Source organism: Bos indicus, chromosome 12 (genome assembly GCF_029378745.1).
Source record: "Bos indicus isolate NIAB-ARS_2022 breed Sahiwal x Tharparkar chromosome 12, NIAB-ARS_B.indTharparkar_mat_pri_1.0, whole genome shotgun sequence".
NCBI classification, from domain to species: Eukaryota; Metazoa; Chordata; class Mammalia; order Artiodactyla; family Bovidae; genus Bos; species Bos indicus.
This window is the reverse complement of record NC_091771.1, coordinates 88,359,327-88,383,170: the sequence shown is the minus strand read 5'-3', so window position 1 is coordinate 88,383,170 and position 23,844 is coordinate 88,359,327. Positions and strand designations below refer to the sequence as shown.

Sequence of the window (23,844 nt, the reverse complement as noted above, 5' to 3'; positions counted from 1 at the left end):
CTTCCGCAGACGCCGAGGGACCCCCACCAGCGCCGGCGTCCTCGGCACACCCCTTTCCGAGCTCGCAGCATGCCGGGGGCTCCAGCCATCACCTGTCTCCCCTTCCTGGACTGCTGCACGCTCTGGCTGCTGCAGGACCCCATGGGACGTCACGGCCCAGCCGCCAAGGCTCCATCGCATGCAGGCGGGTCCAGAGAGGGCCGGGAAGAGCAGCCGTCACCGGGCACCACGAGGAGGGCGGGCCGAGAGGCACGAGCTCCCCCCGGGGCGGGAGGCGTGGGGTGGGCTGGCCAACAATGGTGCCCACAGGGGGACCGCATCGGGCAGCTCACAGACAATCCCTGGCTGTCAGCCGCGGCAGCAGAGCCAAACAAAGGACCGACTCATGCCCTGCAGCCCACAGAAGCCCCTTCACCCCTGCCGGGAAAGGAGCTCGGGCGCCGCTCGCCTTACAAGTGAGTCCCAACTGCCACTGCAAATTCCGTGGGCGCCCTATGTTCCGTGTGTCGTTGACAGTCCTCTGAAAATAACTGATTTACACGTAACAGCACATGTAACATGAAGGAAACTTTTCAAGATGTGATCCAGACACAGTAAAACATTCCCATCACAAACTACACCCAGGGACTGCTGTCGCTGTGCTCCGCCCTGTGCTCCCAATGCAGGGGCCTGAATTCGATCCCCGGTTGAACTCAAGACCGGCAGAGCTGTTCTTACCCTCTCTGCCACCTAACTGTAACCCCCACACCACAAGGGGGATTCACCATCGCACATACTCTTCCAGCCCACTCTATTTAAACTGTTAGTACTTCAAATTTCAAAAGGTAAATTACTAGACAGGACCCCGCGGTTAATGAACTAGAGCCTGGAGGAGAGGAGAGGAGGAGGGCAGCAGTACCGCTGAGGCAGCCATTCCTGCAGCCCCCCGAGCACGGAGCAGAGGCCTCGGGCCCCCCCGGCCGTCAATGACCAGGGCAGCGTCCTGATTTCTGCGTCCTCAACGCTTCATGACGTTAAGTCTCAAGAAGAGTCGGGGGTGGATATAAAATGTTTATATTATTATGCCATTTAAAAGGAGCTACGTTCTTACAGTATTTCTAAACTTGGGGATTCACGAGGCTGTGGGATGCTGAAGATCTACTGTGCAAGAGCTCAGCAAGAAGCTGTGGGCCCACTCTGCTCTGTGTCGCCCCATGTTGGGGGCCAGAGTGAGGTACTCCGCCCGTGACAAAGGTCATGAGGAAGGAGGCTCGACATACGCAAAGGCGGGATCGAGCCTCAGGAGTCCCCCTGGAAATCCTCGAGCGTCTACCCCCATAACCAGAGCCTGCCAACTTTACTACTTTGTGCTCTTACCTACACCTCTGACTTTACGGGGGGCTGTCCCCCACCACCTCTTTCGGAGAAGGAGTTAACCTAGAGCTCCAGTCAATAAAAACTCTTGGGTGTGACAAGAGTGTTTTAACCTACAAACTCCTCTGAAGGTTCTCTAGCCTGCCTGACAGGCTCGTCGGGCCACATGTGATTGCTCACAGCCTCCCAACCGTGAGAGGCACGAGATGCTTTAAACCCTCTAAAAACAGGTTCTTTAGAGAAGTTAGAAAACTATAAGTATAGTGGGCTAATTAGAAATTGTATTGGTGAAGGGTTTTTCATTTGTTGAGCCAACGTTTGTTGCTAAGTCTCCACATCCCCTGCCCTTACACACATTAATGAATATATAGAAGGAATAAGTATTAACCTTTGATATTAATCACGTTAGACCTTAGGCTAAGTAAATTCTTTCCTTAACTAAAACCCACTACACCCTCACCCTGTAGGAATGTAACTTTATTTGGGTGGCGTCTGTTTTGAGAATAATCAGCCCTGGAGAAATAAGTGTCCTGATTGACTGACCGCTGTCACAAGGAGAGGGTCGTAAATTGTCAGCAGGCCCCCCTGGCCAGAAGATGATGTAACACCCCTAAGACCTCTGTATACATTTGTCTGAAGCACCTGATTTTAATAAAAGTCAGGACTGCTGTCCCCACGTGACTTTTGTATAACATCTCAGTGTATAAAAACAGACTCTGGAAAATAAAGAATTGGGATCAGTTTCTCGAAATACTGGTCTCCCCATGTCGCTCTCTCTCTCACTCTGGTTGAGTCTCCATCTGGAGCGCGGAACCCACCATGCTTACTAATTATGCCTGGGCTTCTAAGATCCGACCGGGGAGGCCTCAGTGTCTCCTCTCCTTCGGGAGAATGGAAGGACGCCTGCGGCCTATGTAAGTGGTGAAAACTTCTTGTCTTGAAGTTTTATTGGTCTCCCGCGTAAACCAAGCTACTCAGCCTCTTTTCTCCACTGAATTTTCCTACTGAGCTATCCTCATCCTATTACTCTTTATATCTTTGATAAAATATTTAAATAAATAGGTCGCCGACGCCGTCCCCGCTTCGAATACCCTGGATCAGCCGGGGCAGGACCCCGGCAACCCCAGAGCCAGCAGACCCCGGCCTGAACCCCAGCCCTGCGTGTCCTCCCTGGACGGCACACATGTGTGGGTCTGCCTGCTTTCTTCACAAAAGGGGCTCTTCCTGGCCTGTGGCAGAGGCGCAGAGAGTCAGCTCCCTGACTCAAGGCAGGAAGGAGCCTCACAGACAGCCTGCCCAGCCATCCCCACGTGGCACAGCTCGCTCTCCCTCCACTCACAGGCCCAGTCCTGGCCACCACCAGAAAAGCTTCACCTTGGTCTTCATCCACAGGAAGCGGGGAGCAGAGCCTGTCCGAGCAGCAGGCGGTCAGTGTGGACCAGGGCCCAGGAGCAGGGGCAGAGGCAGCAGGCGGTCAGTGTCCGCGAGGGGCCCGGAGAGGAGGGGCAGCCCCGGGTGCACATGGAGCAGGCGGCCCCGTCCTGGGCGGTGCACCAACGGCCTGAACCCGTACGGGCCGTGGGGAGACACTGACCAGTCCTGGGCAAGGTGGAAGAGGCAGAGGCCATGAGGAACGAGAGCAGCCAAGGCTGGGCTGGCTCAGCTGTGGCTCCACGTGAGCCTCCGGCCACCAGGCCTGGGTTCTCCCGGACAAGCAGGCAGAGGCTCTGGGCAACCCCAGGAGCCAAGGGAACTCGTGGGGGCAGGTCCATCTGGAGCACAGGAAGGGTCTGTGGAAATCTGCTAGAGCACGACGGGCGATGGATGTCGACTCTAACATGCACTATACTACTACTACTACTGACACGGCCCTGAAGACAAAGCCACTACGCCACACGACACGGAGGGTCATGACAGCCTGCTCTCTTCCCAGATGGACACAGTCAGGAAAGCTCGTTCTCTGATGCTGACGGGGAGACTCCTGTCCCCTAGAAGAGGTGCCGGAAGACTGTCCACCCCCTAAGGAGTGGGCATGTGGCTTCTCCAAGAGAAGGGCTTCCCCTTACTTCCCCTGGCCAGGGGTCTGTCACCAGGCGGAAAGCAGTCGACTCCTTTCACTGTCACACCCACCAAGCTCAGAGAGGTCACACACTCGCTCCCTTTAATTACACGATCCCGTCACCCTTGACTACCGCCCTGGGTAATTAATCCTCAAATGGGATGCCCGTCTGCAAACTGAATGGTACGGTGGCCTCAAATGCTTCTGAACACACTTCCTGATAACCATGGGTCCCTAGGACTGCAAGCAGATCCAACCGGTTCACCCTAAAGGAAATCAACCCTGAATAGTCATTGGGAGGACTGACGCTGAAGCTGAAGCTCCAATACCTTGGCCACCTGATGTGAAGAGCTGACTCATTGGAAAAGACCCTGATGCTGGGAAAGACTGAAGGCGGGAGGAGAAGGGGACGAGAGAGGATGAGATGGCTGGATGGCATCACCGACTTGATGGACAGGACTTAGAGCAAGCTGCGGGAGACAGTGAAGGACAGGGCAACCTGGCGTGCTGCAGTCCGTGGGGTCACAGAGAGTCGGACGCGACTGAGCGACTGAGCAACAAAATAACCATGAAAACTTCTTAAGACCAACACTTACGAGGCACCTTAAGGCCAACCGCTAACGCCCTTAATGCTACAAGGCCAAGGCCAGCATTACCAACGTTCTGTTGCAGAGATGGCCGTGCAAGCAGCAGGGGCTCCCCCAGGCAGCCCACAGCAGGGCATCCAGCACCGCACACAGGGCCGGACCCCCGCCAGTCACCCAAAGAAGGGCGCTCCTGACTTTTCAGTGGCTGGAGGCTGAAACACGTCTCACAGCAAAAATAAACTGTGCTGCCGGGCTCTGTCACCAAAAATGGGTCAGCCCTCCGTGTGAAGTACAGTCACGGGGTTTCTTCTTCCACTGAGACCCTCTGTATCTGAGCCCCGACTCCACCACCCGAGGTCTCGACTGCCTATGACATTCCAACCCAGCCTGAGCTCTGGGCCAGAGCAGCCCCCACCCCCGTTACCAGCGTTACCAAGGAGCACGGTTCCGCCACATTCCCTGCACACTGCCTTCTGCCCTCAGGGACAACACTGTTACACAGCAGATCACACTACCTGCATAATCTCATATTCTGTTCACTGTACTTAACGTGAAAAAATGAGCTAACATTGTTTAAAGCCCCCAGTGCGCCTGCAAGAATTAGAAACGGACCCACCACTGGCGTCTGAGGCGTCGGTGCACGGCTTACACACTTAGGCTGCTTGCGGCTTACTGCTAAATAAAGCATCCTATGAAAATATCCTCGCACAAACATCTCTGAAATCATCTCAGATAATGTTTCTGGGGTGGATTTCAAGAAGCAGAAATACTATACTAAAGGTTTGAGTGTCTTCAGCATTCTACCAACAGTTTCTCTTTTGAGAAACTCTCTGGTTCTGCAGGTGAGGAGCATGAGGGTGGCCATCCATCAACAGCAGGTGAATCCAGAGACCGGGAGCCAACAGCGCCTCCCAGACCCACCGGGGGCGGCAAGGCCATGCCCCAGGGGACGCTGTGACTGTGCCCGCCAAGGCATTCAGATCCCTGGGGGCACAGAGTCAGGTGGGAATCCCCCCCACCCAGTCTGGGGCAATTTACCTCTAGCAGCTCAACCAGGTACCCCAAGTGAGTATCAGAGAAAAGTCGACCCGGATGATTCCAACTCTGAGACACTGGGAAGATCGGGGTTCCCAGGGGTCGGGGGTAGGGCTCAGGGTGGCAAGGAATGAACAGGCACAGAGAATTTTCAGGGGTGAAACAGCTGATGCTATAATGACGGATCCACAGCAGGTTCAGTGAACGCTGCAGTGACCCCTGGACTCCGGATGGCCAAGTCAGCGCAGGCTCTCCTGGTAAACTGTGTCCCGCCTGCTGAGTGGTGCTGAGGAGGAGGGGTTCGCGCCTGTGTGGGGCAGGGGCTACAGGGGGCTAGCTCCCTCTCAAGGGCACGGTCAACTTAAACTGCGCTGAATAATAAAGTCCAGTTTGACAACGTGTCCAAAGAACTAAAGAAAACTATGCTTAAAGAATTTTTAAAGTATGAGAACAATGACTCAAATATAGAATATACTGACCCATAAAACAAATGGAAATTATGAACTGAAAGGTACAATAAATAAAATAAAACTTCACTAGAGGGGCTCAAGGTCAGAAAACTGTGCAAACACAGAAAGACCCACAGAGGTTTTACACTCCCTAGAATAGGGAAAAAAAAAAAAGAAGAAGAAAAATGAACAGCACCTCGGAGACCTGGGTGACACCCAGTGCTTGCCAACACATGTTCAGTGGGTGTCCCAGAAGCAGGGGCAGGGAGCAGCCCGAGGACAGCGGTGAGCCACGAAGACCTTGTCCTCTCCCCAGGGCTGTCGTGGCTGGTCTGGACCAGAGCACAGCAGCAGGGGACACACAGCCTCCCCACGCACGCTTCAACCTCCAAAGCTCTGCATTGATGCCTCCACCGCCGACACTCCCCCACCCCAGCTCTCCCCCACCTCTAACACTCCCCCACCCATGGCTCTCCCCCAGCCATGGCGCCCCTCCACCTCTAACATTACCCCGCCCACAGTAACCCCCCACCTCCGACACTCCCCCACCCACGGCAGCCCCCCACCTCTGACATTCCCCCACCCACGGCAGCCCCCCACCTCCGACACTCGCCCACCCCGGCACCCCCAAACCTCTGACACCCCCCACCCATGGCACCTCCCCACCTCTGACACCCCCCACCCACGGCGCCCCCCCACCTCTGACACCCCCCACCCACGGCGCCCCCCCACCTCTGACATTCCCCCACCCTGGCACCCCCCCACCTCCGACACTTGCCCACCCTGGCACCCCCCACCTCTGACACCCCCCACCCACGGCGCCCCCCCACCTCTGACATTCCCCCACCCTGGCACCTCCCCACCTCTGACACCCCCCACCCACGGCGCCCCCCCACCTCTGACATTCCCCCACCCTGGCACCCCCCCACCTCCGACACTCCCCCACCCCAGCACCCCCCCACTTCTGACACCCCCCAACCACAGCACCCCCCCACCTCTGTCATTCCCCCACCCACGGCACCCCCCACCTCCGACACCCCCCCACCTCCGACACTCCCCTACCCACGGCTCTCCCCCACCGCCGACACTCCCCTGTCACTGACCCCAAGTCTCTCCCGTGACATCAGCCCGCACTGGCCTCACTCCTGAACGCTACTCATCTCTCAGGGGGGTTAAAACACCTGTAACTTGTGCAGCTGCCCATGAAGACACAACACGAAGGAGTGTGAAAATTTGCACACACTGTCTCTTCTGTTTGGCCTGCGCGTGCTGTGTGCCCCACATTTACTTTTCTGTGTGATTTATAAACATGGAATCCAGGCAAGCTGAAACTGAGTCCTGGCTTCGTCACTAACTAGATTGTTCACTTCTGTAAAACGAGAGACGGTCCACCAACACTGCACGCTGGTGTCCTAACAACCACAGTTGAACGCGTGCTGTTCACGCTCACAGCTCTACGTCAACAACAGTTTGGACGTGAGACTGAAGTCAAGGTGTCCCCTCACCCGATTCAGAGTCAGCAGGCCCTGTGCACGGGGCTCCTCGCCCTGTGTGAGCGCGATTAGAGATGGATGGACCTCTGGAAGGGTGCTGGTCACGCTTCAATCCGAAGAGGACTACACGCCACTGACCGGACCTCCAGAAAGCACAGCCACCTGGTTCCACACCTCACCCGACGAGAATGGGCTCCTGGAGATGAGAACGGTGCCGCGGGCCGCAGCGGGAGCCCTCCAACGTGACCCCGGGGGGACGCAGGCGGGAGTCCTCCAACGCAACCCTCGGGGGGATGCGGGCGGGAGTCCTCCAACGCAACCCCTGGACAGACAAGGGCAGGGGGTCCTCTGACGTGACCCCCTGGGGGATGCAGGCAGGGGTCCTCTGACAAGACCCCCGGACGGACGCGGGCGAGAGTCCTCCGACGCGACCCCAGGGGGAACGCAGGCAGGGGATTCTCCAACTCGACCCCTGGACGGACGCAGGCGGGAGTCCTCCAACGCAACCCCCGGATGGACACAGAAGCAAGGGGCTCCCACTCCGGGACGTCACTGGGAATCAGAATGGCACTCCTTGCCCCCTGGAGCCTCCCCAGGAAAGAAAGCAGCGTCTCACCCAAGAAAGGGGAAGAGAAGGCGGGCCCACGAGTCCACAGCAGATGGAGCAGCTAGGAGCACAGGGCGACTGGCCAGATGTGAGGCTCACTATCACGCTCATTTCTCAAGCTCACAAACTGCTCAGGTTTCAAAAGGCAGCAAGTTTCAGGATTCTGAAACACCTGTCTTCACTATGTACAATGTCCAGATGCTCACCTCTAATTTCGTGCTATTCACATATATACACACATCAATCCCAGGAAAGACTACGGTAACACACAAAATAAACTAAACACCGTACTCATCTAGAGAACTGACAACCTACTCTGAATATGAGCCTAAGGGCACTTAAACCTTTCAGTCATATTATGCACCTTTGTAAAATCCCAAGTTGAAGACTGGAAACCATATGGGGAACTCACCACAGCACCAGGTCATGCAACAGCACTTAAACCTTTCAGTCACATTATGCACCTTTGTAAAATCCCAAGTTGAAGACTGGAAACCATATGGGGAACTCACCACAGCACCAGGTCATGCAACAGCAACAGGCACAGCTGCGCACACAAACGCAAACACGTGAGCGTGCCACAGAACCACCCCGGGAGCGGGAATCCACGGGGCCGGTGACCCCCTTCTACACGGCAAGCTTCAGAGACGTTGAAAACCAGTTATTCTTTGAAGCGCCCCTCAGTCACTCACCACATTGTAGTAGCTCTTGTTAATGGCGGTCGTATCGAACCCTTTGGGAGGGCTCTTCAAGGTTCCGGACTTGGGCGACACGGGCTTTTCTGAAATAAAGACGGAGGGCAGGTTCACTCCCAGCTCCAGCCAAGACCACCGAGCGCAGCAGCCTGCACGGCCCGGCCTCTGGCTCCGACTGAGCCCCAGACCACAGGGAGGGGGGACAGAAGTGCATGTGGCCAGGAGGCCCCAGCCCCCACCCCCTCCTCACGGTCAGCTCCCGGGGCTCAGAAACCCCCACGACCCGGCCTCCCCACCCAGCCCAGCCTCCCAGCTCAACGCACCCCTCACAGATTACACACGGCTGCTGTCAACACACAAAAGAACCCATGAGCCACGCGTCAGCTCAGGGCACAGTACGGGGGAAGTCCGACCCCAGCAAATCAGAGGAAAGCGGGCAGACACCCAGCAGCATTAAGACACCAAGACCCCCAGTCTGAGCGTGTCTGGAGGGACCCAGGTCGCGAGAATGCAGAAGGCCCGCCCAGACGGGCGACAGAGAAGGAGAGCCCCAGGCAGGGCGGCGAGAAAAGCCACTCTGTCTTCAGGACCTCCAGACGAGAACCAAGGAAAGGGCCACCGTCACTGCAAGGATTCAAGTACATCACAGGACTTTCACCCAACGCCACTCAAGCAAGACTCCTTCGTCACGGGTGCTGAGGGGGCGCCTGCAGCTGCTTCTGGGGCCCTAGATATGTGTGCCCGTGTGTCTGCCAGGCACTGGTTCTGCGAGGTAGGTGTGTCTGTAGCTGAGGTTCTGCAGGGGGGTGTCTATCCTGGGATCTCCAGCTACAGAGGCTGGTAGCAGCCCACGGCTGGCGAGGGGAGAGGGGAAATTCTGACAGGCGTGGCCTCGGGGGCTCGGTTTCCGCCCCCCATGTCCTCCCGCACCCCCTCTGCCCTCCTCCACAGGGCCCTGCCACAGACAGCTGGCGGTGCCTCTGAGCACACCTGTCCAGAACCTCTTTCTGGCAGCATGGCCCTCCAATCCCAAACACCGTCGAGCTCCAGGTCCCAGATCCCAGCTGCTCAGTACTTCCATGAGCTTCTCAGCACCAGAAACCCATAAAAAGCCCAAAGCAAAAGGCCTATCTTTAGCTGTGGGTCCCCCTCCTCCTGTGGAGCGGCTGACCTGAGTCTTCCTTCAACGCCTCTCTGTAAGGGTTTCCAAACGGGTGAAAATACAGAACAAAACAGAAGGTGCTGTTCCCAGCTGAAAGACTCTCTCTATCCACGGGATGGAAAAGAGAACTCAACGGGAAACAAGTGATTTTTAAGCCATGAGAGACACAAGGAGGAAAACTTCCTCTCAATTCTTATATCTGCATCTCAGCATTTAACTGTGCAAGAAAACCTGATGTTTCCATCTGAAGGGAAAAAATGCCTTTTCCTCCTTAAAATCTGCCATCTGGAGGAAGCATATGCAACACCAGTAAAGGGGAGACAGCTGAGCCTAACCACAGCCCTGGGATCAAAAAAAAGTCACAGAAGGCACACAGCAACACAGGTCAAGCAAGGCTAATTCGTGAGAGACTTGAATCTGCTTTCAATTTCTTTAAAGCAAATCATCTGCCAACTGCCTCATTTTATCAATACTTAAGTTTAAGACATACCTCTCAACATCCCAGTTAATAGAATTTAATCTACTATGAGAACTATAAAGAAGACGTTTTTCAAAAGCAAGCTACAGGCTAACGTTCTACAAAAGAAAGAGGCAGGAGAGACCCAGACAAATCACGGTTTAAGTCCAAAGAGGTTGTCTTCTCTCACTCAAAAAAAAAGGAGAGCATACAATGTGTTGGGCGCCAGAAGAATCTCCTGGGCTGGGAGGTGTCAGGGACACACTGTGTGAGGCGCTACCTGAGCCGTCACACGGAGGGGCCCCCAACGTGCCCTCTGCAGAAGGCTCGGTGCCCCCTGCAGGAGACCCGGGAGGGCATGGGCTGGCGCTGCAGGGACAGGCTCCAGGAGAGGCGTCCATGGAGGTGCAGGCCGCAGAACCACAGACCTGCAAGCCTGCAGCACCTCTAGAGAGAATCTGGACGTGTTAACGCAACACGACAGAGGCCAGTCACGTAACAGTTTCCACTCGTAACAGAGGAAAACGCACAGGAAACAGATCTTAAAACACGCAGCTTTCCTAGCGTCCTAAGGAAAACAAAACATTCTGCGGCCCATCCAAGATCTAAAGACAAGACTCCACGCCCTGTGAGGAGGGCAGGGGAACCCCAAGGATGGAACAGCGCACCTTTCAGAGCAACTCAGGTAGCCTGTCCCCGCTTTCACGTAATAATCGTTACAAAGCACTGATAACAGAATGTAGACACAGATGTGCTGACAAAAGGGGGCTGGGGACCCTCCCACCAGGTGCAGAAAGGACCGAGGGCTGCAGAGCAGGGCAGCATGGGGCTGTCCGGGGCCGCGCTGCAGGCAGTTCTGGCGCCGAGCGGCCCGGCCCTGAGCCCCGCACGCCTCCTCAAAGGAAGCCAGCCAGGGAAGCCACTCTGAGGTGGGGGACACAGCCGGGGAGAGATCAAATGGAGGCAACCCGCCCAGCGTGTGATCCAAAGCCACACCTCCTGAGGACCCTTGGGGTTTTCCAAGGGCGAGAAGGCTCTCAGGGACCCAGAAGCCAAGGTCAGCCGTCTCTGCAGGAGTACTTCCGCGGCCCAGGGAAAGGAGGCACCCACTGAACAACCAGCCATCAGAGAACAGCCAAACAGAAAACAAGCTCATCAAGAACTCGGGCGTCAAGTGAGTGTAAACAGGAAACACACAAGGGGACCAGTCCTGAGATGCAGAAATACCACGGCCATCTAGGAGGCTTATCACACGCACGCTGAAAACGCCTCCAAAGAAACTGGGGCCCGAATGAGTGAAAAGGCACCACGAACACGAAGGACATCTGGAAAAGAGGGAAACAGCCTCTAGAAATGAGCCCTGCGGTCTAAGATGAAATCCTGGTGGACAGGCAGGGCGGAGGGAAGCGGGTGGGGAGAGATCTGAGCAGCGGGCTGCAGGTGAATGTGGGCCATACATCATGAGGAATGCCAGGACATCGGGTCAACGTGTCAGAGACAAAACCCGACCGGGCCCACGTGGCCCTGGACTTGGGGCTCCTGAGCCCGCGGCGCCCACGTTCCACCCGCTGGACGGCAGCGCCAGCGCTCCAGGACGAGCCTCCTGGCGGCCGGCCTTCCACCCCGCAAATTCAAGAAACCATCGCACATGTGTCTGTGTGTGTAAAACACACATTAACTGCGTGAATAAAATGAGTTCACATACCAAGAGTCTGCAGAGAAAATGTTCGGGGACGCTGACATACACCACGCTGACATACACCTTCCGTCAGACAGCACATACTCAGGAAGGACTCCAATGCGTCCGCAGAGAACTCTGAAATATCCTCCTGCAGACCCCTGCAAGAGGTCTGAGGAACTCGATCTCTGAGGGAGCGTTCCTGTCTTCACAGGGACTATTTCAAACCAGAAACCACACTCGGGCCCCAGGCGCAAACAGAGCACTGCCGTCTGCAGCCACAAGGGGGCAGGAGAGCGCAGCCACGCGTTTGCCGGAGAAGCCGGACAGAGCTCACCGGAGACACGCAACCCCAGGGGACATCACAGAGAAGGAGACCTCAGCTTTGTGTATTCAATAAAAATATCTGTAAACCAAATCAAAACTTAACACAGAGAAAAACTCCTGCCACAACAGCCACTTAGAGGAAGGAGTCTGTATGCTGGGACCTGGCACATTTTGTTCACAGAAAATGAAGGATAAATTACACTGCAAATCACAACCTTTATGTCAAACCTGTTCTTTAAAACAGAGAAATCTATTCCAAAATCACAAAGTCATACAAATTACCAAAAAAAAAAAAAATGCAATTACACAAGTGTTACCATGACGCTGGATTTTCATTCTTAACTGTTACAAAGCGAAACAGTAAAAACGTGGTTTCACGTCTCTCCTTCTCAAACGCCCACATTTAAAATCAGGCAGGCACAGCTTTCCACAGAAAAGAGTCAAGTAATCGGAGGACACTAGGAACGGAAACTTACGCCTCAAAGCAGTTATTCCTTTAGCTCGACAATCAAATAAAACAACACCCAGATTAACAGACGGAGAAGGCAATGGCAATCCACTCCAGCGTTCTTGCCTGGAGAATCCCAGGGACGGGGGAGGCTGGTGGGCTGCCGTCTATGGGGTCGCACAGAGTCAGACATGACTGAAGCGACTTAGCAGTAGCAGCAGCAGCCTAACAGATGACTCATTTGAGCAAATACGCCATTCTCTATGTTTCAAAACTAAACAGGAAAACAAGGAAAGTCTTCAGTTACTTGAGTCTCAGTGCGGCTTGGAAACTAGGGATTCCATGTGAGCCCTGCAAGGAGCTGTGTGACAGCAAGGCAGCTACACACATACACCTAAAAGGGCCTCACACACACACACACACACACACACGACTAAGTCAGAGAAACAGGAATTACAGGCAGAACAAAGTGATGCGGTTACTCCTGACACAGGTACCTCATAAAAATGAGATGGCTGGTTCTTAGAGCTGTGTCTGCCCGCTCCCCACGGTGCTAACTGCCCCCCCAGAAATAGGGTAAGAGTAGAACACGCCTGCCAGGCTGCGGGACACCCAGAGGCCACCACAGACGACACTGACCACACGCACGTCCACCTGAAAACAACCCCATCTTTGCAGTGTCATTTCTAAAGGTTAACTCTGGAAACTTCAGGTAGAGAAATACCTGGAAAGGAAACATTTGTACTCATTCATACTTTTACTATGATGCCTCAATATCAAACCAGAATTTCCATTTAAAAGAGATGTTCACAGTAGAATTCAAGAAGCCCAGACCCAACAGATGTCTACACAATCAGCAGAACCCACTCTTTACGGCTTGTTCCTTTGCCAGCTCCGAGACCCTCTCGGGACACGCCCCTCAGCCAGCACTGTGATTCTTGAGGGTGTGCCCATCACCACCTCTGTGACCCCTGGGGCAAGCCCCTCCGCCAGCTCTGTGGCTCTTGAGAGCGTGCCCATCACCAGCTCTGTGACCTCCTGGATCCCCTTCGTAAATGGAAAGACCATGTCACTCTCAACCTCGCCCCACAAAGGGCCCAGCGCTCTCTTGGCCCCAGAAGGACTGCTCGGCCTCCCCAGCACTCAGGCCCAGGGGCCAGAACCAGGGCTGCCCCCGGACAGGCTGGCGGTGACTGGCAAGTCCAGCCAAGCTGCAGACTAAGGCACATTTCCCAGCAGCCGTGTCTGTAATGCAGGCAGCTGGACGTCAGCGCCGTACCCTCGGCTGGTTCTGCCCAGGGACAGATTAACCGGAGGGTGTTCAGAGGAGGGCATTATTTGCACCCTATTTCCTGAATATTCCAACAACACTGTCTTCTGGGGCTGTGGTGAGGACTGAAAGTCACATATAAAAAGGACTATATATAGGAAGCAGAACACAAAAGCTTGGCTGTTACTGTTAACTGTATTCTAATGATAACATTCAGAAAACTGAGATCATGGCATCTGGTCCTATCACTTCATGGGAAATAGATGGGGAAACAGTGGAGACGGTGTCAGACTTTATTTTTCTGGGCTCCAAAATCACTGCAGATGGTGACTGCAGCCATGAAATTAAAAGACGCTTACTACTTGGAAGGAAAGTTATGACCAACCTAGATAGCATATTCAAAAGCAGAGACATTACTTTGCCAACAAAGGTCCGTCTAGTCAAGGCCATGGTTTTTCCTGTGGTCATGTATGGATGTGAGAGTTGGACTGTGAGGAAGGCTGAGCACAGAAGAATTGATGGTTTTGAACTGTGGTGTTGGAGAAGACTCTTGAGAGTCCCTTGGACTACAAGGAGATCCAACCAGTCCATTGTGAAGGAGATCAGCCCTGGGATTTCTTTTGGAAGGAATGATGCTGAAGCTGAAACTCCAGTACTTTGGCCACCTCTAATGAAATGTACCTTATATAAATGTGTAACCACAAAATAAAAACTAACAGACGTGACAGGTTTCTCCTCACAAACGGTAAAGAACAGAGTGAGTCTGTTTTCAACCGCTGGTGTCACGACGGCAGGAGACGCTGGCCTGAGTGTGGAGCCCCTTCTCCAGCCCCCAGTGTGGCCAGGCTCTCACCCTCCGCCAGGGCCGGACCACGCCCAGCCGGGCGTCCCAAGCCCATCCCCGCCCCGGCCCCGCCCCGCCCCCGCCCCCGGCCCCACCCCCCGCCCCGGCCCCACCCCCCCGCCCCGGCCCCACGCCCCGCCCCGGCCCCACGCCCCGCCCGCCGACCACTCACCGCTGGGCTTGACCTCGCGCACGTAGTTGCTGGGGAACCAGCCGGTCCTGCCGTTGTGCGTGCCCTCCCACCAGCCCCCCTCCTCCACCCGCGTCACGTGGATGACGTCGCCTTTTGCGAAGGACAGCTCGTCTTCATTCGTCTGCTGGAAGTTAAACTTGGCTCTGACGACCAGCTGATTGTTGCTGTTGTCGGTCATGTCCTACAGGGGGAGAAGGGAGGGAGACGTCATGAAGACAACGGCGTCTCCGTCGCTACAGTCAGACCGGGTGCAACTCAGCACCACAGCAGAGCCGCTCGGCACACGCGGGGGTCGGCTGGAGACACGGGAGTCCCTGCCCCGCAGCGCGCCCCGACCACCACCCAGGCCCCAGCCCGGAGGAAACCCCGTTAACCGCGGCAAGGCCTTACTCGGGCCACGTTTGCCCGCACGAACACTCCACACACATGCACAGGCCCCTGCGCTCCACAGCCTCGGGGCAGGAGCCAGGCCCTGAGTCTCACTGACCCCCGTCCACAGTCAGGGTCCAGCAGGAACCCCGCAGACGCCCGGTCAACGAGCCTGGCCCCAGAACCACAGCCTACGACCCTCAGCCAGGACCGCGGCCTAAGACACAGATGTGAGCAGGATCCCGCATCTTCCAACATGCTCTCATAGTGTCTTAAAAATCAAAGGTGCCCCTTGTTCCACGAATAAACAAACTCGAGCTTGACTGAGAAGACACAGATACCAACACTGAAGTGAAGCTCTCTCAAAACAGACGAATAAAACAGGAAACCTCAGAAATGGGGCAGAACTTACAAAACTTACTCAAACTGACATAGTGAAAAACAAAGAAAACTGTGAGACCCCCGGCGACCTGTGAGAGATGACAAAGACCTGACACTGGAACCAAAGTCCTGGAGGAGAAAGGACACTGCTAAAAAGGAGTCTAAGAAGCACAGCTCAGAGTGTCCCAGGTGTGACAGAAGACACAAGCACACACGTCCAGAAGCTGAGTGAACCCCAAACAGGAAACAACTCAAGATACCTGGACCAATTCACGTCATACCTAAACGTCAGAAAACTAAAGACAGAGTTTAGTTATTGCAGAGACGCAAGAACAGCACCATTACTCAAGACATTAGTGTAAGACCACTCCGCCAAAACGGGACTAACCGAGAGAAAATGAGGATGGAGGCAGTGGAGGGGTGGACTCGGGTCGCAGCGAGCCCACAGGTGCTGGTCAGAGAGGCCGAGGGGGCGGCCTGAGGCCTCACACGCTCCCGGGGAAGAGGAAACGGAGACACCCTGAGCCGTCTGAAGGCCCAAGAGGAGAGTCGGATAAGGCAGGAGAGTAGACTGCCATCTGCCAGAGGCACACAGAACACTGTCCGGGAAGGCCAGGCCCCACTGAGCCTGAGCCGTAATGATGCCGCGCTGCAGCCGCCGCCAGCACAGGGGCCTCGGGAGGGGCTGGGGCGGGGAGCTCGACGCCGTTCTCACTGCAGGCGTCCACAGCCGCAACGCTGTGCTGTTGAACAACAGGCTTTACACGGGGCGTTTATTAGACACAGCCAGATACCTAAGGAACCTGCAGAGAAACTGAAAGTGGCGTCTGACTGACTTTCCCCTAGGAGCAAGTCCCAGAGAATCTCCTGACTCTCCACTGGGTGCGTGTGTCACCAAACAGGATGAGAGACAGACAGTGCCCAGAGCTCCAGGAGGAGCTGACGTGAGGCCTGAGAGTCCACGTGGATTTACCTATTTAAACATACACTGGTTATCATAAATCGTGTTTACTTAATAATTCAAATCAATGCATCAATCTTCATCTACTGAATTAGACACTTAATGTAAACTAAATATTTAATACCTAAAGTATTGAAAGGTGATGCTGTGAAAGTGCTGCACTCAATATGCCAGCAAATTTGGAAAACTCAGCAGTGGCCGCAGGGCTGGAAATGGTCAGTTTTCATTCCAATCCCACAGAAAGGCAATGCCAAAGAATGCTCAAACTACTGCACAATTGCATTCATCTCACACGCTATTAAAATAATGCTCAAAATTCTCTAAGCCAGGCTTCAGCAACATGTGAACTGTGACCTTCCAGATGTTCAAGCTGGTTTTAGAAAAGGCAGAGGAACCAGAGATCAAATTGCCAACATCCGCTGGATCATAGAAAAAGCAAGAGAGTTCCAGAAAAACATTTATTTCTGCTTTATTGACTATGCCAAAGCCTCTGACTGTGTGGATCACAATAAACTGTGGAAAATTCTGAAAGAGATGGGAATACCAGACCACCTTGACCTGCCTCTTGAGAAATCTGTATGCAGATTAGAACTGTATCCAGTTAGAACTGGACATGGAACAACAGACTGGTTCCAAATAGGAAAAGGAGTACGGCAAGGCTGTATACTGTCACCCTGCTTATTTAACTTTTACGCAGACTACATCATGAGAAACGCTGGGCTGGAAGAAGCACAGGCTGGAATCAAGACTGCCAGGAGAAATATCAATAACCTCAGATATGCAGATGACACCACCCTTAGGGCAGAAAGTGAAGAGGAACTAAAAAGCCTCTTGATGAAAGTGAAAGTGGAAAGTGAAAAAGTTGGCTTAAAGCTCAACATTCAGAAAACGAATATCATGGCATCCGGTCCCATCACTTCATGGGAAATAGATGGGGAAACAGTGGAAACAGTGTCAGACTTTATCTTTTGGGGCTCCAAAATCACTGCAGATGGTGATTGCAGCCATGAAATTAAAAGACGCTTACTCCTTGGAAGGAAAGTTATGACCAACCTAGATAGCATATTCAAAAGCAGAGACATTACTTTGCCAACAAAGCTCCGTGTAGTCAAGGCTATGGTTTTTCCAGTGGTCATGTATGGATGTGAGAGTTGGACTGTGAAGAAAGCTGAGCGCTGAAGAATCGATGCTTTTGAACTGTGGTGTTGGAGAAGATGCTAAAGCTGAAACTCCAGTACTTTGGCCACCTCATGCGAAGAGTTGACCCATTGGAAAAGACTCTGATGCTGGGAGGGATTGGGGGCAGGAGGAAAAGGGCGCAACAGAGGATGAGATGGCTGGATGGCACCACCGACTCGATGGATGTGAGTTTGAGTAAACTCTGGAGTTGGTGACGGACAGGGAGGCCTGGCGTGCTGCGATTCATGGGGTCACAAAGAGTCAGACACGACTGAGCAACTGAACTGAACTGAAAGTATTCAATAAAGGGATCTCTTATAAGCATCTGGAGAAACCCCGGACTGAGCGCTGTCTCCTCAAGCTCGGGGTGAGGGGCACCTGAGAGGGGTGGACCCCGCAGGGAGGCTGCCCTCACCCTGGTCAGACGCAGCTGCCCGCCACACCTCAGGCTGTGAAGCAGCGCCGTCTCCCCCAGCCGTCCACTGTGATCACAGCACTCTCCTTTCTGTGATGTCCCCTGGCTTTGCAGAGCCCGTCAGGGTGAGGGCTTCCAACAACGGAACGTGACACGTAACAAAGTGAGGCGCAGAGCAGCCCGTGAGGACGTCCAGCTGCCCCGGAGCCCTCTGCCTGCCCACCTGCTGGGCACACACGGGCGGCACCGGGGTGGGACGGGGCAGCAGCGTCAGGAGGTGGCAGAAGACATGGCCCACAGCGTCCTGACAGGCCGGCCAGGCCAGCACCAGGACGCCTCCTGCTTCAGGCAGCGACATCCGCGAAGCCCCAGACGGCAGTGTCAGCGGAGGGCAAGGCGGTCTGGACCCTTCGCTCCTGAGGCGCTCTCAGCCGTCGAGCACCCCCACCTTGGAGGACGACGTGGGCCACGCCGCGCCAGCCCGGCCCTCCCCGGGGGCCGCCACTGCTGGCCCGGCCGCAGCAAAGGGAGGCTTCAGTCAGGAGCGTCTCCCCTCGGGTTTCACCCTCCCCTTCAGGTCAGGAGGAGTCTCACCACGCTCCCTCCGAGCGGCTCACCGTGCCCACCACACAGCCGAGCTGGGCGCGGGCTTTCCGTTTCTGGTGTGACAAAACTTCTCTGATGAAACACTAGTCCTACACTTACTATGATCTCAGCAACATTCATCATAAAGGACATTTAACTGAGTAAAATTCTTCAATTGCAATCCAATCCTCATTTACTCAAAAACAAAGCAAACAAAAAAAACAGATGACACACGCCACCAGTGAATGGGTCAGGCAGCAGATTTCTCTGCCCAAAGCCTGGTGACTTTTCTTGCATCTTCCACGTGTATTTCATGAAGCAGCTATTTTCAAGGGATCTGGACACCTTCCTTTCTTCCTTTGGCCCACGATGCTCCCAACAGGGCCCTCTAAATCCCTCCAGCCCCGGAGGGGTAGATGGTGACACGCGTCAGTCCCCGTGAAGCGCTGACCAGCCGGCACCGAGACACCGCACCCGAGGGGCACTGTGCTGTTCACAAGGTCAGAGACAGGGCTCCGGGGCTTCTCTGAGGGGAAGGCAGCCACGCACACACAGCAGGAAGAGTCAGCCTGAGCGCGAACAGTTCAAGAAGAGGTATAAAAATTATACCCCTTCTACAGTTTTCCATTTTTAACAGTGCTTCGCGACCTAACTCAGATGCATCTCTCTACAAGGCACAGCTCCAACCGGGCCAGCTTTCTCTCTCCAGGATCCCCACGTGCTTACAGAATGACATCCCCCTACAGTAAGCAGAAAGCCCTGGCCTCTCAAGACTGGAAGAGTAGGTTCTCTTCAGACTCACGTGACACGGTCGCTGAGTTTGCAACATAAAATGATGGCTAGGATGTCGCATGAAGCAGAGTCACAGCAGCGGCTGATGAAGCCAAGGGCCAGGCCGGTGTCCGCCCCGGGGGGCTCGGTGGTCCTCACGCGGACACTCCCCCTTGTCAGCGGACATGGCGGCTGCCCCCACAGGCTCCGCTCAGCCCTGCGCATCATGGCCCTCGGGCCTCATTCCCGGGGTCTGTGCTCACAGCCTGTCTCCTGGGGTCTGTCCACCCCAGGGGCCCCCGCTTCACCAGCGCTCACGAGGGGGCCCCTCTCACACGCTGCAGCCGGACTCCGCAGTGTGCAGTCACACGCCCATAAAGAGAAAAACCACCTCGAGGGTCTTCCACGGTTAGCCTTTTCTTCATCATCTAAGTACGAGACATGGATTCTTGTGCCCCAACTTCTAATCGTGTGTAGAGCAGGAAAGAAAACACCATGCAAGTGATGAGGAAAACACTTCAAAGCCCACATCCGTCCAGATAAACAGAGGTACATCTTGAAATAAACCGACATGAAGCGAGACCTGTGATAATCTGGCGATGAGCAAATGCCAGCCCCGAGAGCAGGGGCAAGGCAGCACAGGCACCTGCCCCGTGCCAAGCACCTCCCGAGCCCCGGCCCACCACCATACTCCCACCGCCAGGACCCATGCCCACACTTACCAAACTGCGGTACTGGCCCTGGAACAACTGTGAAGTCCGGCCGTGCGCAGGCTGTGGTCCCAGGGAGTCAAAGGACTTGATCCGGTGTGAGGAGGGCCGGGCGCACACGGAGTCACTCCCCAGGCCGATGTCTGCAAGGTCGTCAGGGGGCAGGCTGAGTGCCCTGCTGCCCACCCGCCCCTCGCAGAGAGCAGAGTCCCGGACCCACCCGCACGCACCCCCGTTGCCCTTCCCAGGAACAAGCAGCACAGGACATGTAACAGTTCTGTCATCAGGCAGTCTGTTCTGATCCTTTCCTCTCACCTGGGAAAAAACAGGCCTCCCAGTGAATTCCAAGCACCGCCCAGGCCTCGCCCCCTGCACCCCTGCCGCACGCCTGCCCTCGGGCCCAGCGAGCTCCAAGCCCCTGTGGGACCGTGCAGAGAAGGAAAGACGCTGACGTGCAAGAGAAGCCCCTGGCCCTTCTGGCCAGAGCGGCCCCTCAGAGGGCAAGTCCCCCTGCACGAGGGCAGCCACACCTTCCTCACCTCCCAGGGCTGTGAAGGACCAGGGTGTCAAGGGCACCAAAGGCTCGGTCCCTGCTGGGGGTCCGGTCAGGACCACATAACCCACCACCACCCAGCACGTGTAGGTCAGCAGCCTGTTTCACAGATGCAGCGGGATCGTGAAAGCGAGGCCACAAAAAGGCTTTCCAGGGAATCACTGCCCTGAGACGCAGGCCCTGGCAACATCCTGAAGCTGCGTGGGGGCCTTCCATGAAAACATCCCGAAACTGGGGGCCTCCGGGCCCGCTCTTTCTGGCAGGTCTGTCTGGACTGGCTGGCACAGTGTCTGAGGAAATGCTGACTTAGTCATCAACAGCTGAGAGCCAGAGGACTTCCCAGGGAAACAGAGCTTTCCAGCTGCTCTCACAGCGCCCAGGAGGGTACCACATGGTGCATGCTCCCCGACTGCCCAGAGCTAGCAGGGCCCACGCATCTAGGGCTCCTGCCCTAAAACCACGTGGACACTCAGTCCGAAAGCCCCTCCAATTCTCAGGCCCAGATGAGCGCTGGCGGCAACAGCCAGCGCTCACCACCACCGTGGGGCGGGGACCTGGGCAACTACAAGTGCAGAGCAGCGCCCAGAGGACACGCGTGAGGAAGCTGCCCAGCAGCTACCCCTATACCCAGGGCACACTCAGGACTCCTTCCTGCCCCACCGCCAACCTTGCCTCTGTCCAAGAGAAAGGCAAGGATCCGTCCACATGCCCGAGAACACTTCCTTCGAGTGCCAGGAGCAGAGGGGAGCCACTGGCAGGCCTCTCTCAGCAAGGCCGACAGCAACCCTGAAGGGCAGCGTGCGTCTCACACCTGCCGCTGTTTAGTCGCTCAGTCACGCCCGACTCTCTGCGACCCAGTGGGCTGCAGCCCACCAGGCTCCTCCGTCCATGGGATGTTCCCGGCAAGAATACCAGAGTGGGTTGCCATTTCCTCCTCCAGGGGATCTTCCCAACCCAGGGATCGCACCCAGGTCTTCTGTTTGGCAGGTGGATTCCCTACCACTGAGCGCCCAGGGAAGCCCTTCTTACACTTGAGTTGGCCCTTATGGCTGACATCTGCAAAGGCACGGCCATATGTCACACTGACTTCAAAATCAAACATGAAGAGCAGTAGCCAACAAACGAGAGGCAGAAAGTTCTCACTTGACAAGGCTCTGGCCTCTTGTTTAAGAGCTGAAGAGAGAAGCACCGAGTTCACTCCAGAATGTCCCAGCAGCTCTTTGTAAAGAACAGCGCTCTGCGTTCTGCACCCAGGGGCATCAAGAACACACGAGAAACACGTCTTCACCTGACGGGGTGAGAGCGATGGCACGGGTGCCCTGGAGACACGGCCCCGGCCCCGGCCCCGGCCCGTGTCGAGCCCCGCACTCCCGCCACAATGACTGAGCATCGCCACCTGGCAGATGGAGCAGAAGCATCCTCCGGGGCCCTCTTCTCACCTTCTGACCCTGGAAACGGACACCTCCAGGGTGAGAGCTGACCTGCCGTCTCTCCCCCAGCCTCGCATGAGGTCTGTATCTACCGAAGCTGCTCCTGCCTGCGGCCCGAGCGCACGTCCAGCCCCAGGACAGAACGTCAGCCGCGGCCCTGGCAGCCGGGGGGCACCGAGGTGGGCCGGGGCGTGGAGTCCCGGGGGAAGCACTGCTATCAGAGCCAGCCTGGCCACACACGGCCAGCCGCCCCCTTGCTGCGTGCTCACATCAAGCCCACCCCTTCACTGGGGGGGGGGGGGGGGGCCCAGGAGGCAGCATGCTGCCTGACGGATAACCTCCTCGAAACGCCACAGACCTCCTCCTGCAAGGCCTCCTCTGGGTGGAGTGCTGACGCCCGTCTAGGAGCCCACTTCTCCTTCAGGATCCAGACTTTCACCCTCGTCTACACTCACTCACCTGGGTCCTAATTCAGCGTGACCCGAGGTGCTGTCACTGCAACAGCCAAGAGTCTCCACTGCAGGCCACGGTCAAGCACGGAAGCCCCGCCTGGACCTGTGGGGGCGCAGGCTGCTCTGGGCGGCGGGGCAGCCCCCTTAGCAAGCAGGCGACGCCAGGGCCCCGGGGGTGGTCCCTGGGGCCCGTTCCTCCCCGCACAGTGAGGGGGACAGAGCCCCCATCTGAAGGGCCAGGACAGCCCACGAGTGCGCCCGTGGACGAGGCCCCTCTGCTGCTCGCTCAGGCAGAGGAGGGGAACCACCGAGACACACGAGGACCCGAAGAGGAAGAGCTGCTCTAACAAGGAAAAAGGATACCATCGCAGCAAAGCCACAATCAAGAACTTAGCGAGATCCTTTCTAAGCTCGGTAACGTTCACCCTGTCTGTGACAGAAGGGCAAGGTCTCTACCCCAGCTCCCCTCCTTTCAAGTTCAGTAGAAAGACACTTACCTGCTGTTACTTTATTCAGCGTCACTAGGGAGCTGAGGACCTTGTTGAAATTCTGCCCCTGATACAAATCGTTTGCATCAAACGTCTGCAAGGGAAAGAGAACAAGCAGGATTAGCCGAGCCCGGCACCAGGGCGGGACGTGGCGGTTCTGTGCAGCGGGAGGAAGACAGCGGGCTTTGCAGGTGAGACCCGGGCAGGGGCACCCCAGGAGCTCAGCTTCCAGGAGGCCAGGCCACTCTGCTCCTGGGGCTGAGTCCATTTCTGAACCACCCTGCCCCACCCTCCTAGTGACGTGGGGCACTCCTGGCACTCAGAGAGGGCTCTTCTCCTTAGACTGAGGCCAAGGCCGCCAGGCACACCTACAACACACTTCCTCTCCGGGTCACAGCCCAGGCCAAAGTCAGGAGCAGCCAAAGGAAAGCCCAGACACCAGAGTGGACACAAGGGTCGAGGGAGAGGAAGCGGGGAGGCAGACTCCAGAAAGAGGGGCGCCTCCACCCCAGAGACCAGGGACACGACCGCCCAGGAGCCGGAAGAGAACGCGCGTCGGGCTGCCCAGACGCAGCCCATGGTCTCGGACGTGTGCACAAACACCACGGGCTGAGACACACACGCCTCACTCCCAAACGCTGTCTGAAGATCACACACAGCTTTGGATCACTAGATAACAACTCCTCCCCACCAAGAAATTCAACCATCAGATGATCCACAACTCTGTGCCAGAGAAAGTAGAAAAAGAAAATTCTTTCAGAGATGCAATTAACAGAAAGATGTGTTCATGTGCCAAAATGAAAACTAGGGCTACATGCTTCAGAGATTCTCTCACTGGGCAAAGATGAACTCCGGTGGCCAGCCACCCCAGGAATGGCTTCCTCTGCAGGCCG

At 55.9% G+C, this 23,844-nt stretch overlaps 1 protein-coding gene across 8 annotated transcripts in view; it reads right to left on the bottom strand.

The window, feature by feature from the left end:
• Positions 1-23,844, bottom strand: part of ARHGEF7 (Rho guanine nucleotide exchange factor 7) — a 102,458-nt gene that overhangs the window by 38,671 nt on the left and 39,943 nt on the right. For 7 of the 8 annotated variants that reach the window (XM_070800495.1, XM_070800491.1, XM_070800493.1 and 4 more), the window contains 4 exons: positions 22,961-23,045; positions 20,041-20,171; positions 14,637-14,838; positions 8,276-8,364 (listed from right to left, as the gene is read on the bottom strand). In XM_070800495.1, coding sequence (XP_070656596.1) covers positions 8,276-8,364; positions 14,637-14,838; positions 20,041-20,171; positions 22,961-23,045 — 507 coding nt within the window. Of the gene's footprint in view, positions 1-92; positions 5,801-8,275; positions 8,365-14,636; positions 14,839-20,040; positions 20,172-22,960; positions 23,046-23,844 lie in introns of those variants that run through there. The other variant, XM_070800498.1, reaches the window with a different exon arrangement.